Here is a 25,814-nt window from a genome sequence, read left to right on the forward strand (position 1 = left end):
TTAACTCTCTACTCTTTTGTTTTGGTTTCCTGTCTCTTCTGCAATTAATATGTTCGGTCAATGAGTTCTCTTAGTACAGTAGGAGAAGGTCATCCTTCTGCCACTGGAACTGCAACAGATAGCTTCTACGGACATTTTATACTGTTCTCAGAATTTCTGGAAACAAAGAACATTGATAATGTGTTGTGTTTTTTTTTCCTCCTGGATGATTCATGTCTTCTGCCTTGTGCTGAGAAAAATATCAAATTTAATTTTGTGGAATGCAGATCTTCCTTTATTCCCAAGACCACAGTCCATTAGAATTGTTATTCTTAATACTAATTCTTGAGTCCTGCAGGAATCCTGTATTATCAGGCTAATCAGTGCTTGTAGGTTTGGACTCCAAAAGTGTCATGCAACTGCTTTCAAGCCAGGTAGTTGAAAATTATTGTTTTGCTGTGCAAAACAAAATAATTATTTTTCAAATCCTAAATTTGAAGATAAAGAAGCTTACTGTCACTGTGCTGACTAGGAGTATCTCATTTATTTTGTTCCCATTCTCTGTGCTCTCTGCTTACTTGTGTATAACTTGGCAGATATCCTAATCTCAAATCCTTGAAGCCATGCTGGAAAGCAGCCACCGTAGTCAGGGAAAATTAATGTTCTTTTCATGCAACATGCCCAGAGAGCATAGTGCACAGCAGCGGTTGTAGGTTATAACTTTATGCTTCTGTTCAACGTTAAGCAATAATTCTGAGGCCTGCATGGGTATTGCCATATGCAGGCTGTAAAACAGTGCTGATGACTTTAACTTCAGTTTTGGAGTTACCTGTGAGTCATCTCTGTGATTCATCATCCTCTGGTGTCTGAAAAATTCACAATTGGTTTAGATAGTAATTTAAAAATACCAGAAATTTACAGTAGCTGCTCTTAAAAAGCATAAGTAATAAAGACTGAGATGTACAATGTAGGTCTTAGTTATCTTCAGTTATAAAATGTTCAAGCACTGCATTAACTTCATTTGATGCACCTGGCAAGGGCTTAGCATTTAAATATGTACGTTCTTTTTGATTTCTAAAAAACAGTTGTACTATGGGTGAGAACAGTACTGTGCTGGTCTGACAGATCTGAATTTGCATTAAAACTGTTTCCATATGAGACACCTCTGCACTGTCTACAAAATATTCAACATCAAAAATGATTACTCTCAAGCTATTGCATACAAAATCATTTGCTTGCTCAAGCACACTGCCTCCTTTTTCATGGCATTGAACTTGTTGGTTCAGTGACACTTTCTTGTGGTATTCTGTTAATCTAGCAGAAATACACTCTGCACTGTTGCTGTTTTCAACATAGGCATTAAAGACTACTGGGAAGGGTATTTTTGTTTGGTTTGATTTTAGCCCTGTTGTCTCGAATCTTTTTTGCAAAAACAGCAAGTTGCTTTCCATGAACAGTGGCAGAAGTGTGTTTGTGTAGCTTAGCTGTAGCTGGTTCTTTTTAGCTGCAAGGGATGGGCAATATGCCCTCTCAATGCCAGCAGCAGCTGTGTGCCTTCAGGCTGCACTGGACTTGCTGGGCCTTTGCAGTGCTGGGGACAGAACTGAGCTCCCCATAGTGACTGAAGCCTCACCAGGCCTGCTCTGCCCCTTCTGCTCACTGTGCCTGTCTCACTAAGTTTTCCACTCTCAGGTGGCTTCACAGGGTGCTAGTAGAGAAATCACCTTTTGTTTTACAAGGTGAGATCTCCCAAAATTGTTTTTTAATACATGGTGAATTCTACAGTCTTTCTTTAAGGCTGCATCTCTTGCTTAGGTACAAGACTTTGTATTTTATTGTAGGTGATTAAATAATTTACTATGTATGTAACTTGGTTTTAGAGCTGTTTGTTAACTTGTGTCTCTTCAACTACACAGGGCCCTTTGCATGACGGTTACGTTGTAGAGTGAAAGCAAAGTGGCGTACCCATGCTTGATACTCAAGCCCTGTCCCTCAGAGCAGGCTGAAAAAGATACCCAGAACACATACGTGCTTTTCTTCATAAGCAGTTTCTCTGTGCCACAACTGATTGCATCCGACAGACCACAAATGATAGAACGTGTTCCGGCAGGCTGGTTTTGCAGTGCCCTGGAGCCTCCTAAGGCAGCATGTGGCACAGAAGCCAGTGCTTACAGCTCTTGTCCAAAACATGGCCACAGGCTCAGACCTGCTAGTTTTGTTCTTTTCCCCATCAGTAATGATCTGCTGACAGTTTCCCAGTCGTTGGATGTGAAGCTTAATTTATTATTTTATTTATTTATTTTTATTTATATCTTATTTATTTATTTATTTTCTTTCTTATCCCATATTCATGGGATATCTGGAATTGTGTTCTTAGGGTCAGGCCAGTCTTAATTAGCTAGAGTGTAAGTAGAGAAGAAATGAACAAGTATTTAACAAAATCTGAAATTGTCCTACAACACGTATTCAGTTTGTTTTCTATTCAATTTGCCAGAGTGGTAAGCCAGTTCTGCAGCAAGAGTATGGCCTATATTGCTATTTCAGTTCTTATTTTATCTGGGAATTTCTCTTGCCAGAGAAATGAGACAAATGTAATTATTTGTTTTCTAGTCTGAATTTCAAATCTGATAAAATCCACATACGTGCCTACTTTCCTAAGGTATTGTAAGGAAAAACACAGTTTAGAGAATTTTTAGTTCTTATTTTAGTGTGTAGAAATGGAAATAGAGCCAAAGATCTTCTGGAACATTTAATACAAATGAAAGTAGCGTCAGGTTTGTGAGACTGAATTTTCTATAAATAAGAGAGAAATTTGGATTGTCTGTTACGCAAAAAGAAAAATCTAGAGAGAATACTAGGTGACTTGCATATTGATATGCAAGAAATACTTTACAAATCAAGGAATTTAAGCTATTTGCTACTTTTTGTAACTCTTTTTTTTTTTGAGCACCATCAAAATCAAGAGTCAAAGTACGTATAGGAAAGGAGCTAAAATAAAAATAAAAATGTTTCAGAGTTCAGATATTTTATTACTACCTACTGAATAATCAAAAATTGTAGTTAATAGAAGAATCTATCAGAAAGATCAGAATTCCGAAATCTTTTAATGATTCTTCCCTGTTTCCCTCCACTCCAAAATTACATTTATTAAAAATGCGATGTAAATGGAAAGAACTAGAGTACCTTTTCCAGTATTTGCGTTTTTCTTTTGTGAAACATCTGTTGATTTACTTGGGTTTTATTTGCAAGTTTCTTAGTAATAAAGGACTTAATTAACTATACTCTCCAGGTGATCTGATCTTCAAAGGTTACTTCATCTGTGCTTGGATAAAAACCCAGACCTATAAAACAAAACCCATAGTTATCTTAGAGCTTTTACATGAGCAAGGGCAATCATTTTAAAGACCTTTTTAGTGAAGTACAGGTGGTTGGGATGGATGAAAGATGTTTTAATGAGTTAAGGCAGCAGAGATAGAAATGATCGCTAACCTTCAACGCATGTTTACTTCCATTATAGATCACAGAAAGATGTGCATTAGTGATATTATCTCTGGTTGTCGGTTTTGGGGAGGAAAATAGTTCATAATGGAAAAGAAAACAGTGTAAATATTTTCCTTGTTCTATTTGATGTTTACTTGTTCTTTGTCCTGCTTTCTGGTGGTACTTTTTCTTCTCTGATTGCTTATGAGTTCTACCATGGCAATCTCATTCTACAACCTCTTTATTATAAAATAAAAATATAGTGATTTGACTAATTCAGAATTGGGTTAATAATGCAAAAAAAAAAAAAAAAAGAAAGTGGACATGCCAAGTTTGCTGTCTGATTATTATTTTTTTTTCCCCCATAGGAGATTTAATTTTTGAGTTTTCTTGTAACTGCTATGTGTTCTCAATTGATACCACTTCCCTTATGCACAACTTTCTTATATAATATATAACATAAATGTCAGGATACCTACTGTTGGAGTGTTGTACTCTCAATCTAGCACTATCTTTCTTAACACTCCCATACCCATCACTGTGCACTGGATTTGAAGCATCTATTTCACAATCATAAAAATAGAAACAAAATTACCATGCAGTTTGTCTTACACTGGCAATTATTGTCATTAGTCATGTAAACTACAGTTTCATTTCTCAAGTGATGCTGAGCACTTTCAACTACCATTAAAGTAAATCAGACTCATCTTTCCTTTGCAGCTAAATCTTCCTTAGATTCCATATCTACCAAATGGATATATCGACCAACTTAATGAAATTGTGCAATGAATTGACAAGTACAATATGAAACTGTCTAGCTGATCAAATCTACTGGTGTACGATCATTGGATGATCCTGTGGTATTTCATGGCTTATTTTGAGATCCAGATTTAAAATCACTAAGAAATATCCATGCGCTCTTCAGATTGCATAAGAATAGCTTATGAAATGAGAACATAAGTGGGAGATGAAAATAAATAGCGTGCAGAGCTTGTTCCAAATGTCTTTAGATCAGTTTACACAGGTAGACCTGGTCAATAGTATTTGGCTCAATTGTAGCAGAAAGTTGAGGTCTTCCACCTGTACTTTCCATTTGAAATATGGTGAATTTTTACATTGCAAGTCAGTAGAACACTTCTGATCCAAATATTTTTCATACCTCTTTTTCTTTTTTGCCTAGTTCACAGGTGAATGGCTTTATGCTACAGTTGGAAAAGCTGTGTATATTGACCTGTTTTAAGCTTTTTGCTGCTCAGATTGAACTGCTACTATTACTTTGCCTTACTATAATAAATTCTTGATTTCACTACTTCTACTTTGTATGCATGCTTTTGAAAACAAAAAAGATAAGCCTGAAACATTTGTGTCCTGGCCAGTTGCAGGTAAAACTTCTACCTAGTGACCTGAAGTGCTGCTCTCCATCTTAGATTCACTTTTCACCTCCATTGCATGCGTACTTTCAGATGCCCATTTGTCTCTGTTAGAGACTGAATATCAAAGTCATGTATTTGCAGTTGGATGCTCACAGCACTGGTTTTAGAAAGATGAGATGCACATTTGGAATCTGAAGTCAGAACAGATCTTTGTGATGACCTGCAAGTGATAAAATGAGGAATGTGTGAGATACACAAATTTACAAATGTACACTATGTACAGCAAATATTTGAGCCTGAAGACTTCACACAGTTGTTCCTAAATACATTAAATACATTGCTTAGGACATGCTTTTTTTCCAGTAGACCATAAAATTTTCTCATGTATAGATTTCTTTGAAGTTGAACCCTGATATACTATAATTTTAATTTCTTTCAGAGTATTCGTGAATAGGTGAAACTTTAAGAAGTTATCTTGAAGCCTGGGGCCGCTTCATTTTTTATTTTATCGTTTTCAGAACTTTTCTGTTTTATCCCTTGTGTGTCCTTATAGAGTATCAGCTTGAATATTTTAGCTCAGTTGCACTGAACTGTACTGAAGTGCCTGATTCTGTGCCTTCAGAAGTTCTTCAGAACTTTGTTCTATTAGACAAGATTTTAAGCTCACAAATTCAGACTAATTTAAACATCTCTTGGAAGTGCGTACCTTCAAGTTTATTATAATGGTTATATTTTTAACCAGGAAAAAATCCCATATTGGATGATAACACAAAAAAACAGATTTAACTTCAAGCAGGTATCCTGAGGAACGTATCTGTCATTCTCAAATGTTTTCAATTAATTCATTATCCTGTAACAGATTCTCTAATTTAGTCAGTGCCTCTAAATGGTAATTTATTTTATCACTATGGACCTTTTATGATTGAATGTAAATTTAACCAAGTAGACCTAGTAATAATGCTTGTAAGTAAGCCTACAAGTCCGTTTTCTTCAACTTTCCCAAATACTGACAAATTTTTTGCTAACACAGTTTTCAAGGATAAAGCTTAAGATGAGATTGTAATGAAACAACCGTTAAGAAATGACCTTGCCTTTGAGATGACATTATTAATGTTCTTTCTCGAAGTATAATGTAGTGGGGAAACTATTCTTTTTGTCAGGGGCAGCCATTTTATTATGCAAATAAAAATCAATGTGGATTTAATGAAATTACAAGCCATTGGAAGAGAAATCTTACTTTTAATATGTTTGTAAGTGACTTCCACAAAGAGTTTTGTTACTAGAGAGTTTTTTTGTAGCTTGGGCAAAAGAAGACTTCTGTGATTGCAGCTATTGAGAGCTGGTCTCTAGGCTGGCCGTGAACCAAGGATGTGGTATGAGAGCAGAGAATTTCTTCCTCAGGTGGATTGTCAGTAGTTCCTGTGAGTCTGAGTAACAGGGAAGAGAGGCTGATGGGTTTGAGCGCAGAACTTAGACAAGTGCCTCTAGAGCCTGGCAGTGGGAGCCACAAATTGAGAAGGAATCAGGACTAGATGTTACAGTAAAGAATGGAATAGGGTACAGAGCCTGGCCATAGAGGAAAAAAGAGATCAGCTCACTGAGAAGAGGGGCAGTGACTGACCAAGAAAACAAAGTGTCATGACAAAGCATCATTTGATATAGATACTACGTAGGCAGAGAACAGACTGGCTGAATAAAGGATTGTGGAGAAGTACATGGAACTGGAACCAGAAGCAGCCAAGCATACAGACCAAGTGGTAAGTGCAGACCAGGACTGGAGAGGGAGGAATTCATATATAGGAGGAGAATACAGACATAACAGTGGGTAAGAAAGGCATTGAACAGCCTTGTTGGACAGAGATTTGTTCTGCGAAGAGTACTTGGGAAACAGGGATAGAGACTAGGAGTAAAGACTGGGTAAGTGAGATCTGAGACCCAAGACTAGGTTGGAAGGAGATGAACAAAGAAGTTGTATTTTGAAGAAGTGGGAAGAACAGTTTGTGACCACTGTGAAGGCCTTTGTGTTTCTGGTATGTATCCTTCAGATGGGAAATGTCTTGATAAAATGTGCAGTTTGAAGATCTGTAGTGTATTCATTTGTCATCAAAAGTTGCTTAATGAAGCTCCTGAGATGGTCACTGCTTTAGCTTGTGCGTTTCAGACTTTTGAGTTCATTGTTTCTTGTTGCTTCATTTGCAAACAAGCCGAGGAGTCTATAATATTTTAAGTTAATTTTAAGAATTTGCTTTGAAGTGTTAAATTCTTGGCAATTTAAATTATTAAAAAACCCCTAGGTACTGCAAATTGGAGGATGCATTACCAGCTCAAAGACGTTTCCTGAAGAACAAATTGTGTTTTGTAATGGTGAAGTATTCCTTGAGGAAACCTATAAGAATATTAATAAATCCGTACAGAGCAGAATTTGGATATAATACTTGAGACAATGCATAGAATACATAGGCCATGAGATAACCAAAGCAGTCGCTGCTGCTCATTGTTTAAGTGCTATTTATTTTGCACCAAATGTGGTAAGGCCGGATGGCAAACTGGCAAGTGGAAGCTTACTTCCAGAAGTCTGTTTTGAGCTAACAGGCAAAAATAGTAATGGTAATGGAAGATTATCCAAGACAGTCCTATGTGATTTTTTAAAACTTTAGCTTGTGTGTGGTGCATACAGATTTATTCAGACTCTGTTCACTGCTTTAAATGATGTTATTTTAGTATATTGTTCATCCTTAACAAATAAGCTGACCTTTTAATCATATTGGTGTGTGATGTGAGCATGTTGTGTTTTTAAAGACAGCATAGAATTTAGCTATGCTCTTATATTTTCTGGAGTGATAGCAAGGCTTACCTGGCACCTCTAAGTCTAGTTGTGCTTTCTTGCACAAAAAAGCCCTGACTAGGTGTGGCATTAACCTATACATAACTGCTGTGTGTCTTAACTTTAACATTGAGATATCAGGATGTACTTGCCTTTGTCTGAACTTTTGCAGGTTGTTAGCAATGCATACAGCCTGTTAGCAGCCTTTGTTCTGTGGTACAAGGCCTGTGTCTGCACCTGAGCTTGAGAGGTTGGAACTGGCCTTGACAGTCAGTGGTCTCAAACCAATGTACTCACCACCACAGAACCATATGTATTCTCAATGTCCAAAACTTTTGATAATTCTTTTTAGTCTGTTTAGGTTAGGTTTTTTGCCCTTTGTGTTATGAGTGTTGATTTGCACCTTACCTGCTGTATTTTTTCACTTGCTTGTTTATTTTTTCCTATGACCAGCAAGAGTGCAGATTAACTATTTGTGTTTTCTTTGAATCTTTTATTCCTTCTTTGGAGTCGGGCATGGTGAGGTTTTTAGTTTGTTTGCTTTTCTTTCCCTTTTATTGCATTTGCTGCCACACAGTATTTTGATGCACACAGTAGCAGTCGTGATCAGATGGGAGATCAGGGTCATTTTAATGTTGAGAAGGGAACTCATTACCATTACATTCCAAGTAGCACGTCTTTAGCTGAAGCACATCTCTAAGATAATTGCAGAAACTCTATATTAAGATCTGTTTCAATCTGTTTCAATTGGCCTTCCCACGTTTTTATTTTTCATAATGTTAGTAGTATCTGATTAAAATTACTTGGCTTTCTTGCTTGCTTTTTTTTTTTTTTTTTTTTTTTTTTTTCCTCTCTCAATAGAGAAATGCTGTTAGTCTAGATGCTGGATGCATATATTCTTAGCATTTGATTCACAAAATATCCATATTCAGTGCTGTCAAGTAATGGAGACTGTAGGAATCTGTGGAATTCTAATTAGCAAAACAAGTTGTTCTCGTTATCTCATTAATATATTTTATGACTGGAAATACTGCAAATTATTGCTTGAAAGTAAGCTTAGCTTAGGCCACTGAAGAAATTGAAGATAATTTAATTCTATACATCAAGTTGTCCATATATCCTAAGAATAAAATTGTCCATAGGCAGCCTGTGATGGAAAATATGCACTGTGGCAGAAGAAGACATTCTGCTTCTGTCTGTCCTTGACTGTTTGAAGTAAATAGCTTGAATCTTGCCTCATTCACATAGAGGTAATTTGAAGTATATGTTGAAATCAACGTAATGAAATTGAAACTCAAGTTCTCAATGAGGATTTCTGTAGCTAGGAGTATCAGCAGTATGGGTAAATTGTTGCTGAGTTGTATAGCATTCAGCATTTCTAATGGAACAATAGTATCAAAAGAACCCTATTTATTCTCATTCCTGGTCTTCGGCTTCAATTGCCAAGACAGATGATATATTTAGGAATCTGGATTTATATTCACATGCATAATATTTTTATACAAACATAAGGCTTGTATTTGCAACTCGTACTTATGTTGAGTACTTAATGCTTTCCCACAGTCCAGGACTGCACAGGTAATACCAGGACTATATCAGCAAACTTCAAATTATATAATAAAACTTTTTCTGAATTGATTAATGATTTTATCTAGAGCTTTACTCTGCAAAGCAGCCCCTTCAAAAATACCTCAAAACTACTAGGTCATGCTTTTAAAATTATCCCTCTTTCGAACCTGCTCTTCACTCATGAAAACTGGTCATCTTCAGTGATTTCTAGAATGGTTTTGGAAGGGCAAGGGAAAAATGGGCCGTGGAGGAGGTGAATAATATTTCTACCCCAGGGGGAAATTGTCAAATAAATGTAATCTGTAGTCACAGATCTGCCATATGGTTTACATTACCAGAATTGTATTAAAATTGTATTTACTAGTTTTTTGGTACATTAGTAATGTAGTGAAATCTAAAGCCCTATTTATTTTTTATATATGCTAGTCTTGTAGTAATGCTGTATCTTTGACCAAGGTCTCTCAGTGATTTCTATTCTTAGGAAGGCACAACGAGTGTGTTTTGACTCCCTGGAAGTGTGTATTGCTAAAGATGTTAGCCAGGGAAGAAGTCTGGGTTAGTACACAGGTGGACTGAATTAATGAGATTGAGAAGGGCATCTGCCATCAGTAATATCGATGGAGCTGATATTCACTAGACAGTAAGTCTTGGGTGAAATTTATATGGAAAATGCTGGATATCAGAAATGTGATGTTACTATGAAAATTATTTATTATTGGCAAAAGGCAAGTTTAATGGAGTCAAGCAACTGGTAATCTAATTTAAGGCACATTTCAGGTTTTGTAGTAAAATCCTGAGAGAATATAGCTGCTAAGTTTGATTAGTGCATATTTGCCAAGCATCATGCTTTGAACTTACAGAGGGGTGCAAATTTGCTGCTTCCCAGTTCTGTGTGGAAAGACTATACTCAGTCAAGATTCAGCGGAATCAGACAGCACTCACTGGAATTCAGTGCTGGAATTATTTTATAGTTAATATTTTATTATTATTATTATTATTATTATTATTATTACTAATTTTAAGCTTATTGAGCATTTTGATTCTGCACAGAGTTCCACTCATCTTCTCTGTACTGCAGGATATCTTTCTCAACTGAGCCCAGTAAAATATTCATTGCCTTTGGGTATGACTGTAGGACACAGTGTCAGGATACAGTCCTTTATTTCCACCACCACTTGCTGAAATCACTTACACCAGTGAGAGTGTTTTGGATAAATGAGAACAAGTAATTTTTTTCCTAGGAACAATAGACTTGCAATTGTAAGGTATTCTTTATCATCTGAACCATGAAAGAACGCTGTTCTGCCTTGTATACAGTCACCAAATGTTTAAAGTTCTGCAGGCTGTGCATTTTTGTTATTTTCATTGTGTTTATTAACCCATAGGACTGATCTGTATGTAATTACTAAATTTTAAACCTTGGTGACATCAAGGAATTTATTTAGTTCAGGAGCACTTTGTTCTTTCTATGTGGAGTTTTAGTTTTATTTTCTATTTATTTTAAGAAGTGCATTACATTCGCATTAAGAATTTAAGATTTTTTGTGGTTTTATTACTGCTTTTGGGAAGAGGGCCACATGGCTACTTACAGCAGCAAACTCTCTATTTATGTATATTGGAGCTTGTCCAGGGATTTGATCGTGCTCAATTATGTAACATTTGTACTTCTATATGGAGTTCTACACTACCAAAAGGTCTTTTTTTTTGTCCTTTCTTTTTATTTCTGTCTATAAACAGCGTAAACAAATGTTTAAATTTGTGTTTAACTATTTCTTGTTATTCCCAGCTATTCCCTAACTGCAGCAAAATTTGCAAGCAGATTAGAAAGCACCTACATTTCATATGTTACGAAATACAGTATATTTTCATGCTTTGCTTGCTAATGCTTAGTGTCTCCAGTGAAAAATGTTTCCAGGTCTTTCAAGTGTAAATGATCCTATAAACAGCAATCTGGTCTTCTTACATTTTGGAATAACTGTTTTTATTTTATACGTGCTGCTGTTCTTCCCCATTATGTCTAGTATATGTAAGCACTAACTATGTTTAAGTGCACTGCTTTACAGTGTTAAATACTTTATCTTGAATAATGTTGTTTCATGTAAAAAGTGCCTCCTAATCATGTATGAATTACAAGTGATTTGATCTGTGTTTCAATACAGTGTGAAGTCCTCAATCTCCAATTCATGAAGTTTCTGAAAATTCAGGGTTAGATTCATAAAATCAATGAAACAATATGATATTTGTTATGAATTTTAATACCAAATATTTATGAATGGTCAGATTAGTGGGGCTTGTCATGGTCAGATGGTATTTGGTGTCTTTGGTTTTTTCATCAGTACAAAGCGAAAGTAACTTCTTTGACATCAGTGAGTTTATCCTCCCATACTCTGTGAGCATTAGTAGAATATGTATGTGTTTTAACTATCCTTAATGGAGTTTCTAAGAATAATCCCATTCTACTAGTTGCATGGAAAGATGTGTAATTGTGTTAATCAGGATTGTTTTCCTTGTTTAATGTTTATGAACTTACAATATTCAAAGCAAGAAAAAAATCCCACAGTTACCCTCCCGAAGTCAGATGCCAGAGCTGACGACTCCACCTCCCAGATAATTCTGTTTTCTGGGTTCTCTCCTATTTAAGGATATTGAGTCATCTAACTTGCTTAAGGAATACTTTAATTTGGAAAATGCCCAAAGCAGTAAAAACAAGGGATGGTATTTGTAGATGAATCTCTTGATGAATTCTTCTACATTACAGGAATACAAACGCAAGCTAGCCAGAGTGTCCCAAGTACGGAAAGAACTCAGAACACGCATCCAGAACCTGCCTGACCTCTCTCGACTTCCCAACGTCACGGGCAGCCACGTACACCTACCATTTGCAGGAGACATCTACAGTGATGACTAATTGCAGGAATACCCTTACGTAACCTCTACTTTTCTGTGAAATGAGGGGTAGGTCAGACTGATTGGTACTCTTGTAGTATTATTTTTGTATATTGTTGAAGAGTGTCAGTAAAAATACTCTAATAATTTATTAAAAAATGATTTAAAAAGCTGATTTGTTTACTATTTTATTGGCAAGTGAACATGAGGGTACATTTATAGAAAGTGGCATCTGCATCTATTATATTAAAGAATGGGTAACTATCTTATCTTTTGTACAGATTTTGGTTGGGTGCCCTGTAAAAAAAAAAAAAAAAAAGAAAAAAAAAAAAAAGAAAAAAAACTTGCTAAGATTTTTTCCTATGTACCCTATATTTAATGTAGATCAACATGTTATCAGAGCATACTTCTAACTTGAAACGTTTCAGTTGCTAGAGAGGGAGTGAAACTTGGAAACCACAAGCTTATGTTTGCAAGATTAATGCAATTTAATGCAAAGCTGAAAGTAACCTTACTGTCCATTATATTTACACTATCCAGTCTTAAAATAAGTCAGGTGGTTTATTTTGATGTAAATGTTAGTAACCAATTTTCTATTGGAAAATATTAATCGTGTTACACTGAGTAGATCTTTAAATGACTCAAAATGTTGCAGTGTGTTAGTATCATTTAAAAGTCAGCAAAAGAAACTATACAATTGACCATTTTAATTAGATTTCAAAATTGGAACTTTTCTTTTTATAGCTGCTTAGTTTCTAAATTGAGGAACCATTCAATTATACTCTAATCCCTTTCTGGAACACCTGTCTCGGACTAAAAAGGTTAATTCCAGAAATGTGAAGCCATTTTACAACTTTAATTAAATTGGAAGGTCATTCTGTGAACTATCCCAATTGTTAAATGCCCATTACTAAATCTGACTGCTATATACCATTTATACATGCAGCAGCACTGCACTGCCAAGTGCTAAGCTGTATGGAAGCTCTAGGCCAAGCCACCCTCTTCCACTGAGAAACCCCAGGGTCAGCAAAGGCTTCCATCCTCCTATCTCCACCTTCCCAGCAAACATTTCTAGATCTTGATGGTCTTTTCTCACAAGGAAGAGAGGAGATGGTTCAGGCCAGTGTTTGAGTTAACTATGGAAAATTATTGCGGAGTGTGTTTTTTAAAACAACAGACACAACCAACCAACCTTTTGCCTGTCACAAATGTGTTCTCATCTATAGGCATTCAAGCTTGTGAAAATTCCTTGTTTCAGTATGATGCACCAGCTTTTAACTTCACTTAAAAATCCAAAGATATAGACAGGCATGTAGAGGATTGACAGGAAGTTTACGTTTTTCAGTCGTCTGGAATTAGATACGTAGTTGTTGAGGAATGATTCAAAGAATGCCTACCTGTATCCTTTGGCATTTAGATGACCTTAAAAACCTAGTCTGCAAGTGTTTTGAGTTTGATGAATCATCTGAGTATTCATTAATAACATTTTGTTCATAGATTTGCTTATTTGCATCAGTTGAGTTCAGAGTTCACAGGCTTATCACTCCCTTCTACATGAAAGCAAATTTTAAAAAGTAATCTATTTTTCCTTTTCAAAAACTGCAGTGATTCAGAATAGTCTTGGAATTAAGTTTTTGATGCTGGGCCAATCCCTAGAATGTTCTATGTATAGAATAACATTTCTTCTTTAAAATATTTACACCTGCATATATATACCCCAGTCCAATTAACTTTTCTCATGGAAGATATGAATTAGACTTCAGTTAAATAAGAAAAAAAGAAAAAAAAAAAAACAAGCTCTTGACCAAGCATTCCATAGCACCCAATGTAAGAATATTAATGTCATCACAAATTCTAACTGCTGACAGGAAGGAATGCTGAAAGTAGCTCATGTGGGCTCACTGATTGTCCAAAATTTGTAAGTTAACTATCATTAATCCAGATAAGTGTTTCTTTAGTTTAGATCTACTATGTGCAATTAAGTAACACTTATTGCCATCTTTTCAGCTTACATTTATGGTGAGAAAATGAACATGCAGATAATATTTATGCAGTTATAATATTTTGTTGCAGTTTGTTAAAACTGAGCTTGTAAATTTTAGAAATCTGTGTATGTGCATTACAACTGTGGTTCAAGTTCTTGTGGTTCAAGTTCTTGTGGTTCAAGAACAGCATTGAATTTATTACAAGTATTAAAATAATACAACCCACTAAGAACTATAAAACAAATCATAGAACAGGAAGGATAAATAGTGAGTTCACTGTTGAATCCCATCTGTGTAAAGCATTTGTACCCAGAGGTGATGATAGGTGTGGTGCCATGGCTTGCTAGAGCCCATTGAAGGATCTAAGTCATCTAAGATACTCAAAACCACAGGGAATATATTAAACTATATTCTAATGAACCACTTTGAAGGGCAAACTGGTACTGTCTGAAATAGCTATGAGTAAAACATAAATTGGTGAAAAGTCAACATTTGGGAAATTTTCTGTATTTTGTTGTTGTTGTTGTTGAAAATGAATTTCACACCAGTTTCTGCTTACAGTCACAATCATATTCCATATCTTTTTAAGAGTATGTTGATTATTTCCATTCCAGAGCTGACTTCCAAAGCTTTACAGGAATACAAAGGCAATTATGACTTTCAAGTAAGATTCAGCTGTCTTCATTGTTAGATTTTTTTTCTCAGCCTCCCAAAACATACTTTGTTTCATCCGTGGGAACTCTTATGAGAGTCATAGTTGGGGCTTCAAATTAAATTAAAAAAAAAAACAGGCTTATTTACTGAATGACTTCTTGAAGTTTGAAGTCTTGGAAAGACCTGAAAGTTGCTGTTTTGCCTTCTAGGTTTTTCCTTAACTTGTAAATCTTAGGTTCTTGGAGGCAGAACTTTTTCTGTTTGATGCTCCATGGAGGGATCCTTAGCTGCCTTTCCCACTCCTCCGTATGAAACACTGCGCATCACACCAGGACTCTGATTACCTTAATTAAAATATAATAATGAAGTAGAATGCTGAATTTCTTTGACTTCTCAAGAGAATTTAAAAAGCTATAACACTTACTTCACTAGGTTTGTTTTCCTATTTGTAGTGTTATCTTTGTAATAATGTTGCTTATCTAAAGATAATGCAGAACTGATAAAAGAATTAGGAAAAATCTCAACTTTTTTCTCATTGTGTATATGTTTTAATTTTGAGAGTGTTGTTTTATGTACATATTTTTTCTTTATTTTACTGTGTTAATTGTTTACTTCAAGGAGTATTTCATAGTTGTACTTTTGGAAATTATCCCTCAAAATTTGTTTGGAAAAGAGGACTTACCAAAGGTAAATGTCACTCTTACAGCAGGTGTCTTATGTTAGTGGCTGAATGGTATGTTTTTTTTAATTATTATTATTATTATTTCTACGGGAAAGGCATTGTGTATCAACTAGTTAGAAGATTTATATTGTAACTGCAATAGTATAGTAGGAGATAACAAGATATGATACAAATGCAGCCCTGTAGTATCAAGATACCTCCAAATTCTCAGGTTCCAAAGCTTATTGTGTATACTTCTGACATCTCAGGAAGAAAAGAGGCTGGGTGGGGAAAGTGAGTGCCTAGTAGCTAAAAGGGGAAGAAAATGCCTGAGTAGGAATGAGAAGCAAAATAAATGTCAGTGCTTGTAAAAAATGGAAATCACAGTGTGAAACTGAGCAGCACGGTGTTTTTTACCTGTTGATGGGATTATGCAATGGAACTACTCTGGGAGTGTTACCACACTGCGAAACATGTGGGTGTACCCTGCCCATCTCTTCTAATGTGGTATGTCTCTACCCGCACCAGAATGCCCACCCTACAAAAGGCACAAATATGAAATGTCTGAACATGTTTCATTTATAATAAATCCTAATAATCAGATTATTTGCTTCACTATATTGCACTTTTATTGAGCATTCTTTGAAAAAAAAGCAAAGGCAATCCTGCAGCTCTTTGCCGTATGAGAATGCTCACCTTGGAGGTCACTGGGACTGCTTGTGTATTCTAGTGTTTGCAGGTCCAAGCTGTATTTTTGCAAAATGTTTTGACTACCAAGAACATTACCCCACTTCTCTGGTTTTAGAAGTAAATGTGAAACCCTTAATTATAACAATTATGGTTCTTAGAAACTATGTTTCATTGCTCCTTTTGAAAATTAAAGTATATACTGCGGTAACATTAGCTTGTCTGTCTCACTCAGTTAATGTTTGTGATAATACATTGAAGCACCTTGGCTAATCCCTATGAACACAAGCCAAATTTCATGCTTATTATGTATTTTATGTGAGTAGTCTTCTGAATGTCAAACAGAGATCTTTCATTATATTAAATATACATTCCTGTTTTCCTGAAGTTTTAAAAGATAATGTTTTAGGATTTTAACAAACTAATATTCTCTCCCTTGCCAGTGGCAGCTCAGCTTGGTTATTTAGTGATTACCCCAATTACATGTCTAGGATGCAGTAGTCCCCTGCACAGATGAACACGGAGATCGTGCGTAGGCTTTATTGGCCCTCTGCAGAGGAGCTCTATTTCAACCTTCTGAAACGTGAGCAAATAGATTCATGTTTTTTCTTCTTTGGAAAGATTGGTGAAATAGGAAACCAGCACATCTGAAATTTGGCTGCTATGTTTATAAATATTTAGGGCCAGTTCTGCTCATTGCTCATGCATATAATAACAGCGACTATTCCTGCAAGTAAAGAAAGCAGATTCAAATGTAATGTCTAAATAAAATGGAATATATGTATTTTTTTCATAAATGACCAGTTTTGTCTCAACTCCTATTTCAGTGTGTCATTTATCTTAAGTAGATCTCTTCCATCATGTTATTTAGAAATCTAATTCTGATTTCATCTTTACAACATTTAAAGTATCCAACTAAGCATGATTTTGTGGGAATTTGCAGAAGTTCAATAGCACTCTTGTTACTTGTTTGCAACAGAAATAGACACGTTTGTTAAAAGCTAACCAGAAAAGTTTGAAATGTAAAGATGTTTCATTATTGTGTTCTTCTGACAGATTGTGTAATCCTTGTGTAATTTATGTCCTCAAAATAACACCTGTATCTATGCTCTTTCATATTTAATAGAATAAAACATTGTAAAATATCTTTGAAATCACTGTTTATTTTCTTGCCTATTCAAACTCATTTTATGTAGTGGCAATTCTGCTGCCTATACTTAAGAGGAAACCAAAACCACATAACGATGCTGAGGAAATAATTAATATTAACTTTGAAGTTCATTGCTCTCTGTATTTTTATTTTGTACAATAAGCTGAAAATATTCAATGAGAAGAAGCAATGTATTAAGAAGTCTGGGATCCTATTTCTAAAAATGCAATTATTTTTAAAAGAAATACTGCTGATAGACCATCTAGCTTGGTCAAACTTTGTCTCTTTGAAGTGGGGACTGGGTGTGAGGCACTGTTTGTGCTATGACAGTTTGAGATTCCCAATATATAAAAATGGGAAAATGACTCAAAATGATGTTCCAAAATAAATAAGCTTCAGTTGAGGTGTTTATATCAAGCCACAGTTTGTAATATTTTCAGTATGTGGTATTGTCATGCTTCTAGTATCAAAGATAACTGTATCCAAAGGTGTATGCCAAATTCTGAATCTTTTTGGTTTTGCATTACAAAGTCTTGGTAAAATGTTGGTCTTATTGAAATCAGTGTCGTTTCCTCTCTGTAGAGATGTTCTTCCAGCTGTGCATACGTAAATGAGTAACACTGCATGGCAGGCATTTAACAGGGAGACTCAGTAATAGTCTGTTGCAGCCAACAATTAACCTTCAGTGTTTCAAGTGCAGAAATGTAATATACTCTGATGTGTGCACCAGGTGGATGTCTGTACATACGTATATATACACAATGAATGTGTTGTATGCATAATTGTATGTACACCTCATATGTAGGTATGTTTTCCAATACGTGGATTCTGTGGTAGTTCAGGAACAGAACAAAAAAATGCATTAGACACTTAGAATGACACAAAAAGCACTTCAGATGATAGAGAACATCAAAACAATTTCTGCCCAGTATTTTGAAATGTATTTGCAAAATAAGGAATGGCGTGTACTTTACCATGGAAAAAAAAAATTAAGTAAGAGAAAAGCAAGTTTGTTATCTTGTAATACTGACTCCTTATAAGAATGCATTTGAACTTTTATGACGACTCTGATTGTCACACAGATATGACTCAGAGCACGTAGGAGAACTAACAGTTGTGCCTTGAAGTGGTGACTGAGCACCTGGTGAAGGGGTGTGGCTGGCCCAGGGAGGCACAGCCAAATTGTTTGCACCTGCGTTTCCCATGTGAGCAGAAGGGGTGAAGCCACCCTGGGCTCACATAAAGGCCAGCCACAGAGGGTAGAGTTTCCCTTGGACCTGGACTGCTTCCTGAGTAGGAGTGCTGTATGGCCAGACAGCCTCTTCAGTGTTGGGTGAGTTCCATTTTTCTTTGTGTATATGTCTGTTGGCCTACCCACAAATACTTTGCCTGGTATCCCTAAGAATCTGTCAGAAGCAATTTTGCTTCTTCATAAGCAGAATAGAGCATACAGAAATACACCTGCTGAATAATACCCAAAGTTCGGTGCCTGACATCCACCTTATGCCTTTTTGGGGATGTGTACTAAAGATAATTCAAATGGTGCTGTTGACAGATCAGCATTACTAGTAGGACCGTGTTAGTTGTGACATCAGAGTGTGTCTTCCTTGCTTTTATCCAGAATCTGTTGTATTGGCTAGAAAAAAAATAGTGGTTTATGTACTCTAAGACCATTCAGTGTTGCATAAAAAGCACAGTAAGAAGGGACAGTTAGCAGACACACTTCAAAGAGGTACTCCTGATTTGACCTGAAACAGCATCCTATAGATAGATGGATACCCACACATTTCTTCATAAGCCTTAAAGGAAGCAGAACAGTCATTTAAGTCATTTGCACAATAAAAAATAAAAATAAAAGATTTATTTACAAGATCTGTTTTACAAACACTTTTTTTTTTTTTTTTTTTTTTTTTTTTGGAAATACAAATTCTCCATCAACAAGATGGAGGTATTTTTACACAGGACTGAATTATAAACATAGTAACAGTGGATGGATTAATGCAAAAACTCTTCACTGCAAAATGTGCTAACTTGTCCATGTTCTGATCTAAGAATTGAGTTACTTTGATCCTACAATTAAGTAAGAAACTGACTGAAGTGAACCTTTTAGAACTACTGTGCAATAGCATAGGAAATTCAGAAAGGTCACATACTGATCTTTGAGACTGTCAGTAGAATTTGAAACATGCTATTCTCCCATGCCAGGAATTGCTTTTAAGTCTGCCAATATACTTGCTTGTCCTGTTTCTCAAATAGCGTTCCCTGAATCCTAAATACTTAAAGGAAATAATTGAAAATAATAATTAAGAAAAAAAATCCACAGAACTTTAAAACCAAGAACCGAAGTGTTCTTAACTAATTGAGTCTTTTTTTCGGAGGGGAAACCCTAAGTACAACCATAAGGCTGTAAAATCACTCCTGAATAGTGACTTTTTATTGTCCATTCTCCCCTCTGTGCAGAACTGAACACATAGAATTAGACAGTGGAGGCTGCTTTAACCTTGACAATCTTCTACTCACATTGTAATGTTTTAGTACAAGGTGCTGACTGCTGTGCAAGGCAAACCTACTTTTTCAGACAGAAGTTCAGGAAGCAATAACTGTGAAGCCTACTGCCTGGCAAATCTGAAAGACATAAGACAGTCTCTCCTTAGCTGTTTTTAGAAGAGACAAAAACAACCCATTTTGGTAGCATCAGAGCAGTCAGAAAGGAAACATTCTGCATTTTCCCTGACCGTGCTACTCTCATAGCAGTAACAGCTTAGTGTGGAGCTGTGAGTAGGTAAGGAGAATAACCTGCAGCCTTAGCAGGCTCTGTGTTCCCCACCAGGAAGTCCAAATCACAGAGAACATTCATAAGAAAATCACCAGTCGTTTATTAAAATCGGAACAGTATTTACTGCTGTAATTATTATTATTCTGAAACTAAAGTAAAGTCAGGAAGCTTTTCAAATCCACCTTCTGGCTTTTCTCTTTTTCTTCTAGGTTAAGCATCCGTTTTAGCTTAGTAAAGTGAAATTTGGAGTTTCGGGGAGTCCTGGAAATGGAGCTGGTTGTCGCCTGTCCAGATACACAAGTTCTGAAAAAATTAAGACACAAATATCTTACAAGGTGAGAAATTGTAATTAATACTGAGTAGCTATGAAAGTGGATAAATGTAATATTAGGTTAATTTTTTCAATGTAAATAGTGTATTTTCATATGAAGGCGAGCAGTTGGAAGTCTAATTTTGTTAAGCAAATTTTAAGCTGGACCTTTTACACTAATGACAAAAACACAGTTGTGCATTCTTGTGGTCGCTTTCATCAGAATCCTTAAGAACTGTGAAGTCAAAATGGATCTCCTTAATGGACATCTAGTTATCAATTAAAAGTTTAAGTGACAGACATGCAATCAGTACATGACTTCCCTTCCCAACAAGATGTATAAGATTCTACTCAGTCAGGAACCAGTTAAAATAGGGAGAAATAGATACCTGGAGAGTGATGAAGGAGTGTTCCCTTTGGATCCCAACCTACTGCAGCTTGCAGGTGTCATTTTGTTTGCAGATTGGATTTTTACATCTGGTGTCTTCAGGCTAGATTCAGTAGTTGGAGTGCCTGAGCTGTGGGTCTTGGTAGCCAGAAAATCCCTGCTTTTACCATAATGTCTTGTTGTTTTGTTGCATGAGTTACAAGTAACAAGCTATGGAGAAAATAAATTATCAACCACTCTGCCAGTCTTTTCCCTTTTATTTTTCAAAGCCATTGTAAGAATTATTCAAACTGTTCTCCAATTATCAGAACATACTTGCTAAAGTGAAATACAGAGATATTTAAAAGACACTATTTATTCTTAATGTTCTCATTCAGACTTCCCAAGTCAAACACATCCCATAGATTTATCTAGAGAAGACTCCAATCCCTCAGGAGACCCTTAACTCTGAATGTAAGGTAGTGCAGAACAAAAAGCAAAACAAAACAAAGCACCATGCATCCAGTTCAGGTGCTATCTTAAATATATATTAGTGGTATTCGCATTTTGCTGAAAAATGATGTATAAATTGATCAAAACGTATTGGCATGTTCTACTTCTATTGAAGTTCTATTACACAATCTCCAAAGTCTAGAGACAAAATATTGAACTTAATGAACTCTCAAAAATAGACATCTATAACTAGTAAGAGCAAGAGGATGCTTCCCAGTAATTGCAAAAATACTTATTACAATAAATAGGAAGTTTTATCCATCTTGCGTGTTTACTATAAGGACCCTCCAGCAGCACAGCATGTAGCAGAGGTGCAGCAGAACAGATAACATCAGAGAGTCTCAGAGATTGCCAGACATTCCTAATATTGCTTACTACCATGGCAACCCCTCTTATTAAGGGACATGGGAGCAATACATTCAGACAAGTTTTTGAGGCACATAGTTACACTGACTGACAAACACCAGATGTTTCTGAACACTTATGAAGAATTCAATGTAAAAATGCCCAAGTGAAGTGTTTTCAGGTAAGTGTTTTGAGTATGTCTGTACTGTCAGACTAACAAACTAAAAAAAGAGTTAATCAACTAATACAGCTCATGTCTGATGTATTTTTAGCTCTCCTGAAATTCAGAGGAGAAAAAAAAAAAAAAAAAAACACAGCATCTCATCTTCATTTAATACTCTATGGAATATAAATGGAGGTGAGTGCCTAACATGCAGGAATCAGCGGGATGCCATAGCAGAGCACGGCTGCTTTGCACTTCCTAAAGAGCACATACAGTTAACTCCAGAAAGGTATCACAAGCACAACCTGTGATATTGTTGCTTGGATTAATTCTCAGTCATACTTAAATTCTCATTTCCACAAGGCTCAGGTATAAGATTACAGGGATCTACATTGCTAATTTTGAAAGCTGTCAGTTTCTGACAGTATTTTAAATACTTAATACCAGAAAAACTTAAATCATAATCCACAGCACAAATGCAAACAGAACTGAGCAGAACACAAGTGCAGCAAATTGTAATTAACTCTCAAGATTAGAATATTATCCAGTGTTTAAACTGTCCCTATTTAAAACTGAATCTTAAACTGCTCATGTGAATGCACAACACATCCTAAGAATCTCTAGCTACAGAATAAATTTAAGAGCCCACAATGATTCCTTAGGATGCTGTTCATCAACTGTCTAAAGAGACAGATCTGAATGCACACTAAACGTTTGTGATCCTGTAGCAAAGAAATAAAGCTTTCAGCTCCTCAGAATAACCTTTATCTTGCACTTTTTGCCGGTCAACTATGATGTAAAATTTGGGAAGAGTAACACTAAGGGTGCCTATCCTGAAGTGGCCTTTTGGCCACAAAATCTGGTGACATCTATGGTATTTCCTCAGTTTATGTTAATGACTCTTTAATAATTTTTGATTTGGCAAATTTTGCTCCCTAAACCCGCAGGCTCTCTTCAAAGAAAATGCCAAATGTGCCACAGCAGGGTGCTATCTTGTTTACTAAGACATCCATTCACAAATTATTTAAGCAGCATTAAATGCATGTTACCATTCTTCAAAGCATTACATCTTATAGTCTTCAGTAATTTTAGGAAAAAGAACTGAAGCTCCACAAGCAATGTTAACTATTTTAAATTCCATATGTGATTTAGTTTTGAAAGACCTCCTATACATTTTAACACCCAGCCAAACTTAAAAAATTCTTTGTGTTTAAAATGTAACAATGATCTTTTGTAGGCATGATTGCTACATAAATAAGATAAATGATGCCAAGCTTGTACACTGAGCATGACTGATAAAACTGAAAAAAACTGACAATCTGTCATTAAGCCCTTCTTCTGAGCTGAAACAAAGGCAATAAACGTCAAAGTATATCGCTCTGGCAAAGTCAGCCTTGCTTCAGTCAATGGCATGTTGTTCTTCTCAGGTATGTTTTGGGGGATTCTTAGGAATAGATTTCTAAGAATTCTAATAGATTCTTAGCATCTGCACTGCTGTATTGAGGCTCTGCATCTACTGGAGTTGCACGGCCCCAATTTTAGTATATAAATAGGAAAAAAAAAATACAAAACCAACAGTCAAAAATCTGCCACTTTTGCAAAGTTATGCAAATGATACAGTAGCTGATAGTTAAAATGCTGGAGCTTCCAAGGAAGAAATCACTGAATTTTCAGCAAGATCTCGAGACGTCTGCACAAAGATCACAAAAAATACATTTGCATAGATTCTCTGATGAAAAGGGAGGAGGATGGGAGAGAGAAGAAAATAAAAGATTTCTACTTTTATCATTGTCCCCTTGATGTAGAGAGGTAGAGGGTAGATTTCAAACATTTTGATTGTGAACATGAACAGAAATTATTCCAAAAGAAGAATTACATGCTTCTGAAAAAAGAAATACGTGTGAGTTCCACTTCTAAGAGAAAATTTTTCATATCTTCTTTTTTTATACAACTAAAAGGTTTCAAGGAAATCTCTAATATGTGGCAGCTTGAAGTAAATACCCTTACCAGAACACTTCTGGAGTCCCAGTACTTTTTCAAAAGCTTTATCTGTTTCATATTCAGTTTGTAGTTCTTTGCCTTGCGTTTAAGAATTTTCTCTATCTGTGGGGTCACTTTCATCTTTGGCTTCAGCCGCACCCGGTAGCTGTCAGGAACCAGGAACTGGAAGCAGTAAGGACATATCCTCTCTTTTTCAAATTCTTCATCTACAGATAAACAAAGTTAAAAGACTAAAAATTAAGTAATTATGTTCTGCAGACAAACACTAAAAAGAGTACACTTTCATTTTAAGAGTACCCAAGTACTTGTGTTTTTACTGTACTTTTCATCTGGAACATGAGGACATGCTGAGCATGAGTAAGTTTTAACAAAGTTCTAAACCACAGCCTCCCTGATGAGGACAGGCTGAGAGAGCTGGGACTTTTCAGCCTGGTAGAGACCTTTTTATAAGGGCATGTAGCGAGACAATGATGTGAAATGGTTTTAAACTGGTAGAGGGTAGATTCTTTTCTATGAGGGTGGTGAGACACTGGAACAGATTGCCCAGTGAGGTTGTGGATGCCCCCTCCCTGGAAGCATTGAAGGCCAGGCTGGATGGGACATTGAGCAGCTTGTTCTAGAGGGAGGTGTCCCCTCCTATAGCAGGGGGTTGGATCTAGATGATCTTAAAGGTCCCTTCCAACCCAAACCATTCTGTGATTGTATGAATTCATGTTAAGTCTGTGCACTGAAGAAGTTCACACAAGAAATAATAGTACATTATACTGGAAAAATGCAATCCTCTCCTAAAAGTCTTCAGTGACAGAAACTCACAACTCCACATGGAGCTCCTGAAGGCATTTTTTCTGCCTGATCAGTTACACCAAGCCGTGTGAAGCATTCTGCCTCCTCCACAGAATCATTTGACTTGGAAGATAACTTTAAAGGCCATCTGGTCCAACTCTCCTGCAAAGAACATGGACATCTCCAGCAGAACAGGGTGCTCAGAGCCCCATCCATCCTGACTTTGAGTATCTCTAGGGATAGGCATCCACCACCTCTCCGGGCAACCTGTGCCAGTGCTTTGCTATCTTTCCTTGCATCATTCCTAACGCAAGCCCTGAATGTGCTGTGAGGACAGAGCAGAAGCGATGGGAATAAGGAGAACAGGAGGAAGGCAGTCCCCATCCTCAAAGCTACGCTTGCGCTGTCCGCCCACCGCCGTCTGGCCCGAGTCCCTCACTCGCCTCGGCAGCAGCTCAGCGTCCACCTGTGGGGAAAACACACACTGTCAGGCCGGCTCCACCCGCCCCGCTTCCCGTCGCGAACCTCAGCCCGCCCCGGCCGCTCACAGCAGGAACCGCGCCTGGCCCGGGCAGGTACTCGCCAGCTGCCTCGCGGCCGCCTCCAAGAAACGCGGCATCACGCCGCCCGCCCGCCGGAAGCCGATGCCCGGCAGCTCCGGCGGCGCGCTGTGCAGCGCTCCGGTGAGCCTGGCGGATACCGCGGCTGCAGCTCCGTGGTTCCGGGCCCGAAGCGGCGGGCTGCACGGCCTAGGCCTGGGTTTAAAACGCATTAAAAAGCATTAAAACGCTTTTGCTTTTCCGTGTTTGATGTGTGCTTTATTAATTCCCTCAGCCCTGTTAATTTGCCAGACACGCTTTTTCTTTGATCTGTTTGTAATGGTACTCACTTAGGCATTCATCTGAGCTGGCTTCAGTATACTATCGAGGAATGTGAATAAATATAATTATTTCTTATTTTCCAACACGGAGTAGCTGAGGGTTTCAGAAGAGGGGAGAAAAAAGAACTCTGTGCTTTCTTTAAGAGGAGAGCTTTACAGTACAGTCAATAACTCTGGAGTAGGTAATGAAGTGTTCGTAATGATGACAATTAAAGCCCCTGCTGGCTTTATTTTTGATTTAATATAAAATTTGGGATGGACTTTTCCACATTACTTCCATTACTTGTTCAGCCTGGAGAAGAGAAAGCTGTGAGGAAACCTCATTGCAGCCTGCCAGTATTTAAAAGAGGATTATAAACAGGTCGAGAATCGACTTGTTTCTCAGGTAGATAGTGATAGGACAAGGGGGAATGGTTTTAAGCTCAAGG

At 36.7% G+C, this 25,814-nt stretch overlaps 2 protein-coding genes across 3 annotated transcripts in view; one reads left to right on the plus strand and one right to left on the minus strand.

Annotated features, from left to right (window-relative positions):
• Positions 1-17,243, plus strand: part of RPRD1A (regulation of nuclear pre-mRNA domain containing 1A) — a 46,617-nt gene extending 29,374 nt beyond the window's left edge. Inside the window, exons 7-8 of one of the 2 annotated variants that reach the window (XM_085220523.1) lie at positions 11,984-12,180; positions 14,960-17,243. In XM_085220523.1, the coding sequence (XP_085076649.1) occupies positions 11,984-12,133 (150 nt within the window). In that variant the 3' untranslated portion in view covers positions 12,134-12,180; positions 14,960-17,243. Of the gene's footprint in view, positions 1-11,983 lie in introns of both variants that reach the window. The other variant, XM_085220522.1, reaches the window with a different exon arrangement.
• A 2,861-nt stretch (positions 17,244-20,104) lies between these two features.
• Positions 20,105-25,189, minus strand: RMP24 (ribonuclease MRP subunit p24). The gene is made up of 5 exons (XM_010708583.3): positions 25,055-25,189; positions 24,950-24,972; positions 23,730-23,929; positions 20,724-20,932; positions 20,105-20,327 (listed from the first exon to the last, which is right to left on the minus strand). The coding sequence occupies exons 1-5, from the start codon at positions 25,123-25,125 to the stop codon at positions 20,174-20,176; spliced, it is 657 nt and encodes a 218-aa protein (XP_010706885.2). The 5' UTR covers positions 25,126-25,189; the 3' UTR covers positions 20,105-20,173.
• Positions 25,190-25,814: the final 625 nt, after the last annotated feature.

The sequence above is a fragment of the Meleagris gallopavo genome, chromosome 3, assembly GCF_905368555.1.
Source record: "Meleagris gallopavo chromosome 3, MGAL_WU_HG_1.1, whole genome shotgun sequence".
NCBI classification, from domain to species: domain Eukaryota; kingdom Metazoa; phylum Chordata; class Aves; order Galliformes; family Phasianidae; genus Meleagris; species Meleagris gallopavo.

Coding starts and splice junctions, on each gene's coding strand:
- RMP24 (XM_010708583.3), bottom strand. CDS start 25,125: ATGCCGCGTTTCTTGGAGGCGGCCGCGAGGCAGCTGGCGAGTACCTGC. Junction 24,973..25,054: donor GGCCAGGCGCGGTTCCTGCT/GTGAGCGGCCGG, acceptor TTTTCCCCACAG/GTGGACGCTGAGCTGCTGCC. Junction 20,933..23,729: donor GGGACTCCAGAAGTGTTCTG/GTAAGGGTATTT, acceptor TTTTCTCCATAG/CTTGTTACTTGTAACTCATG.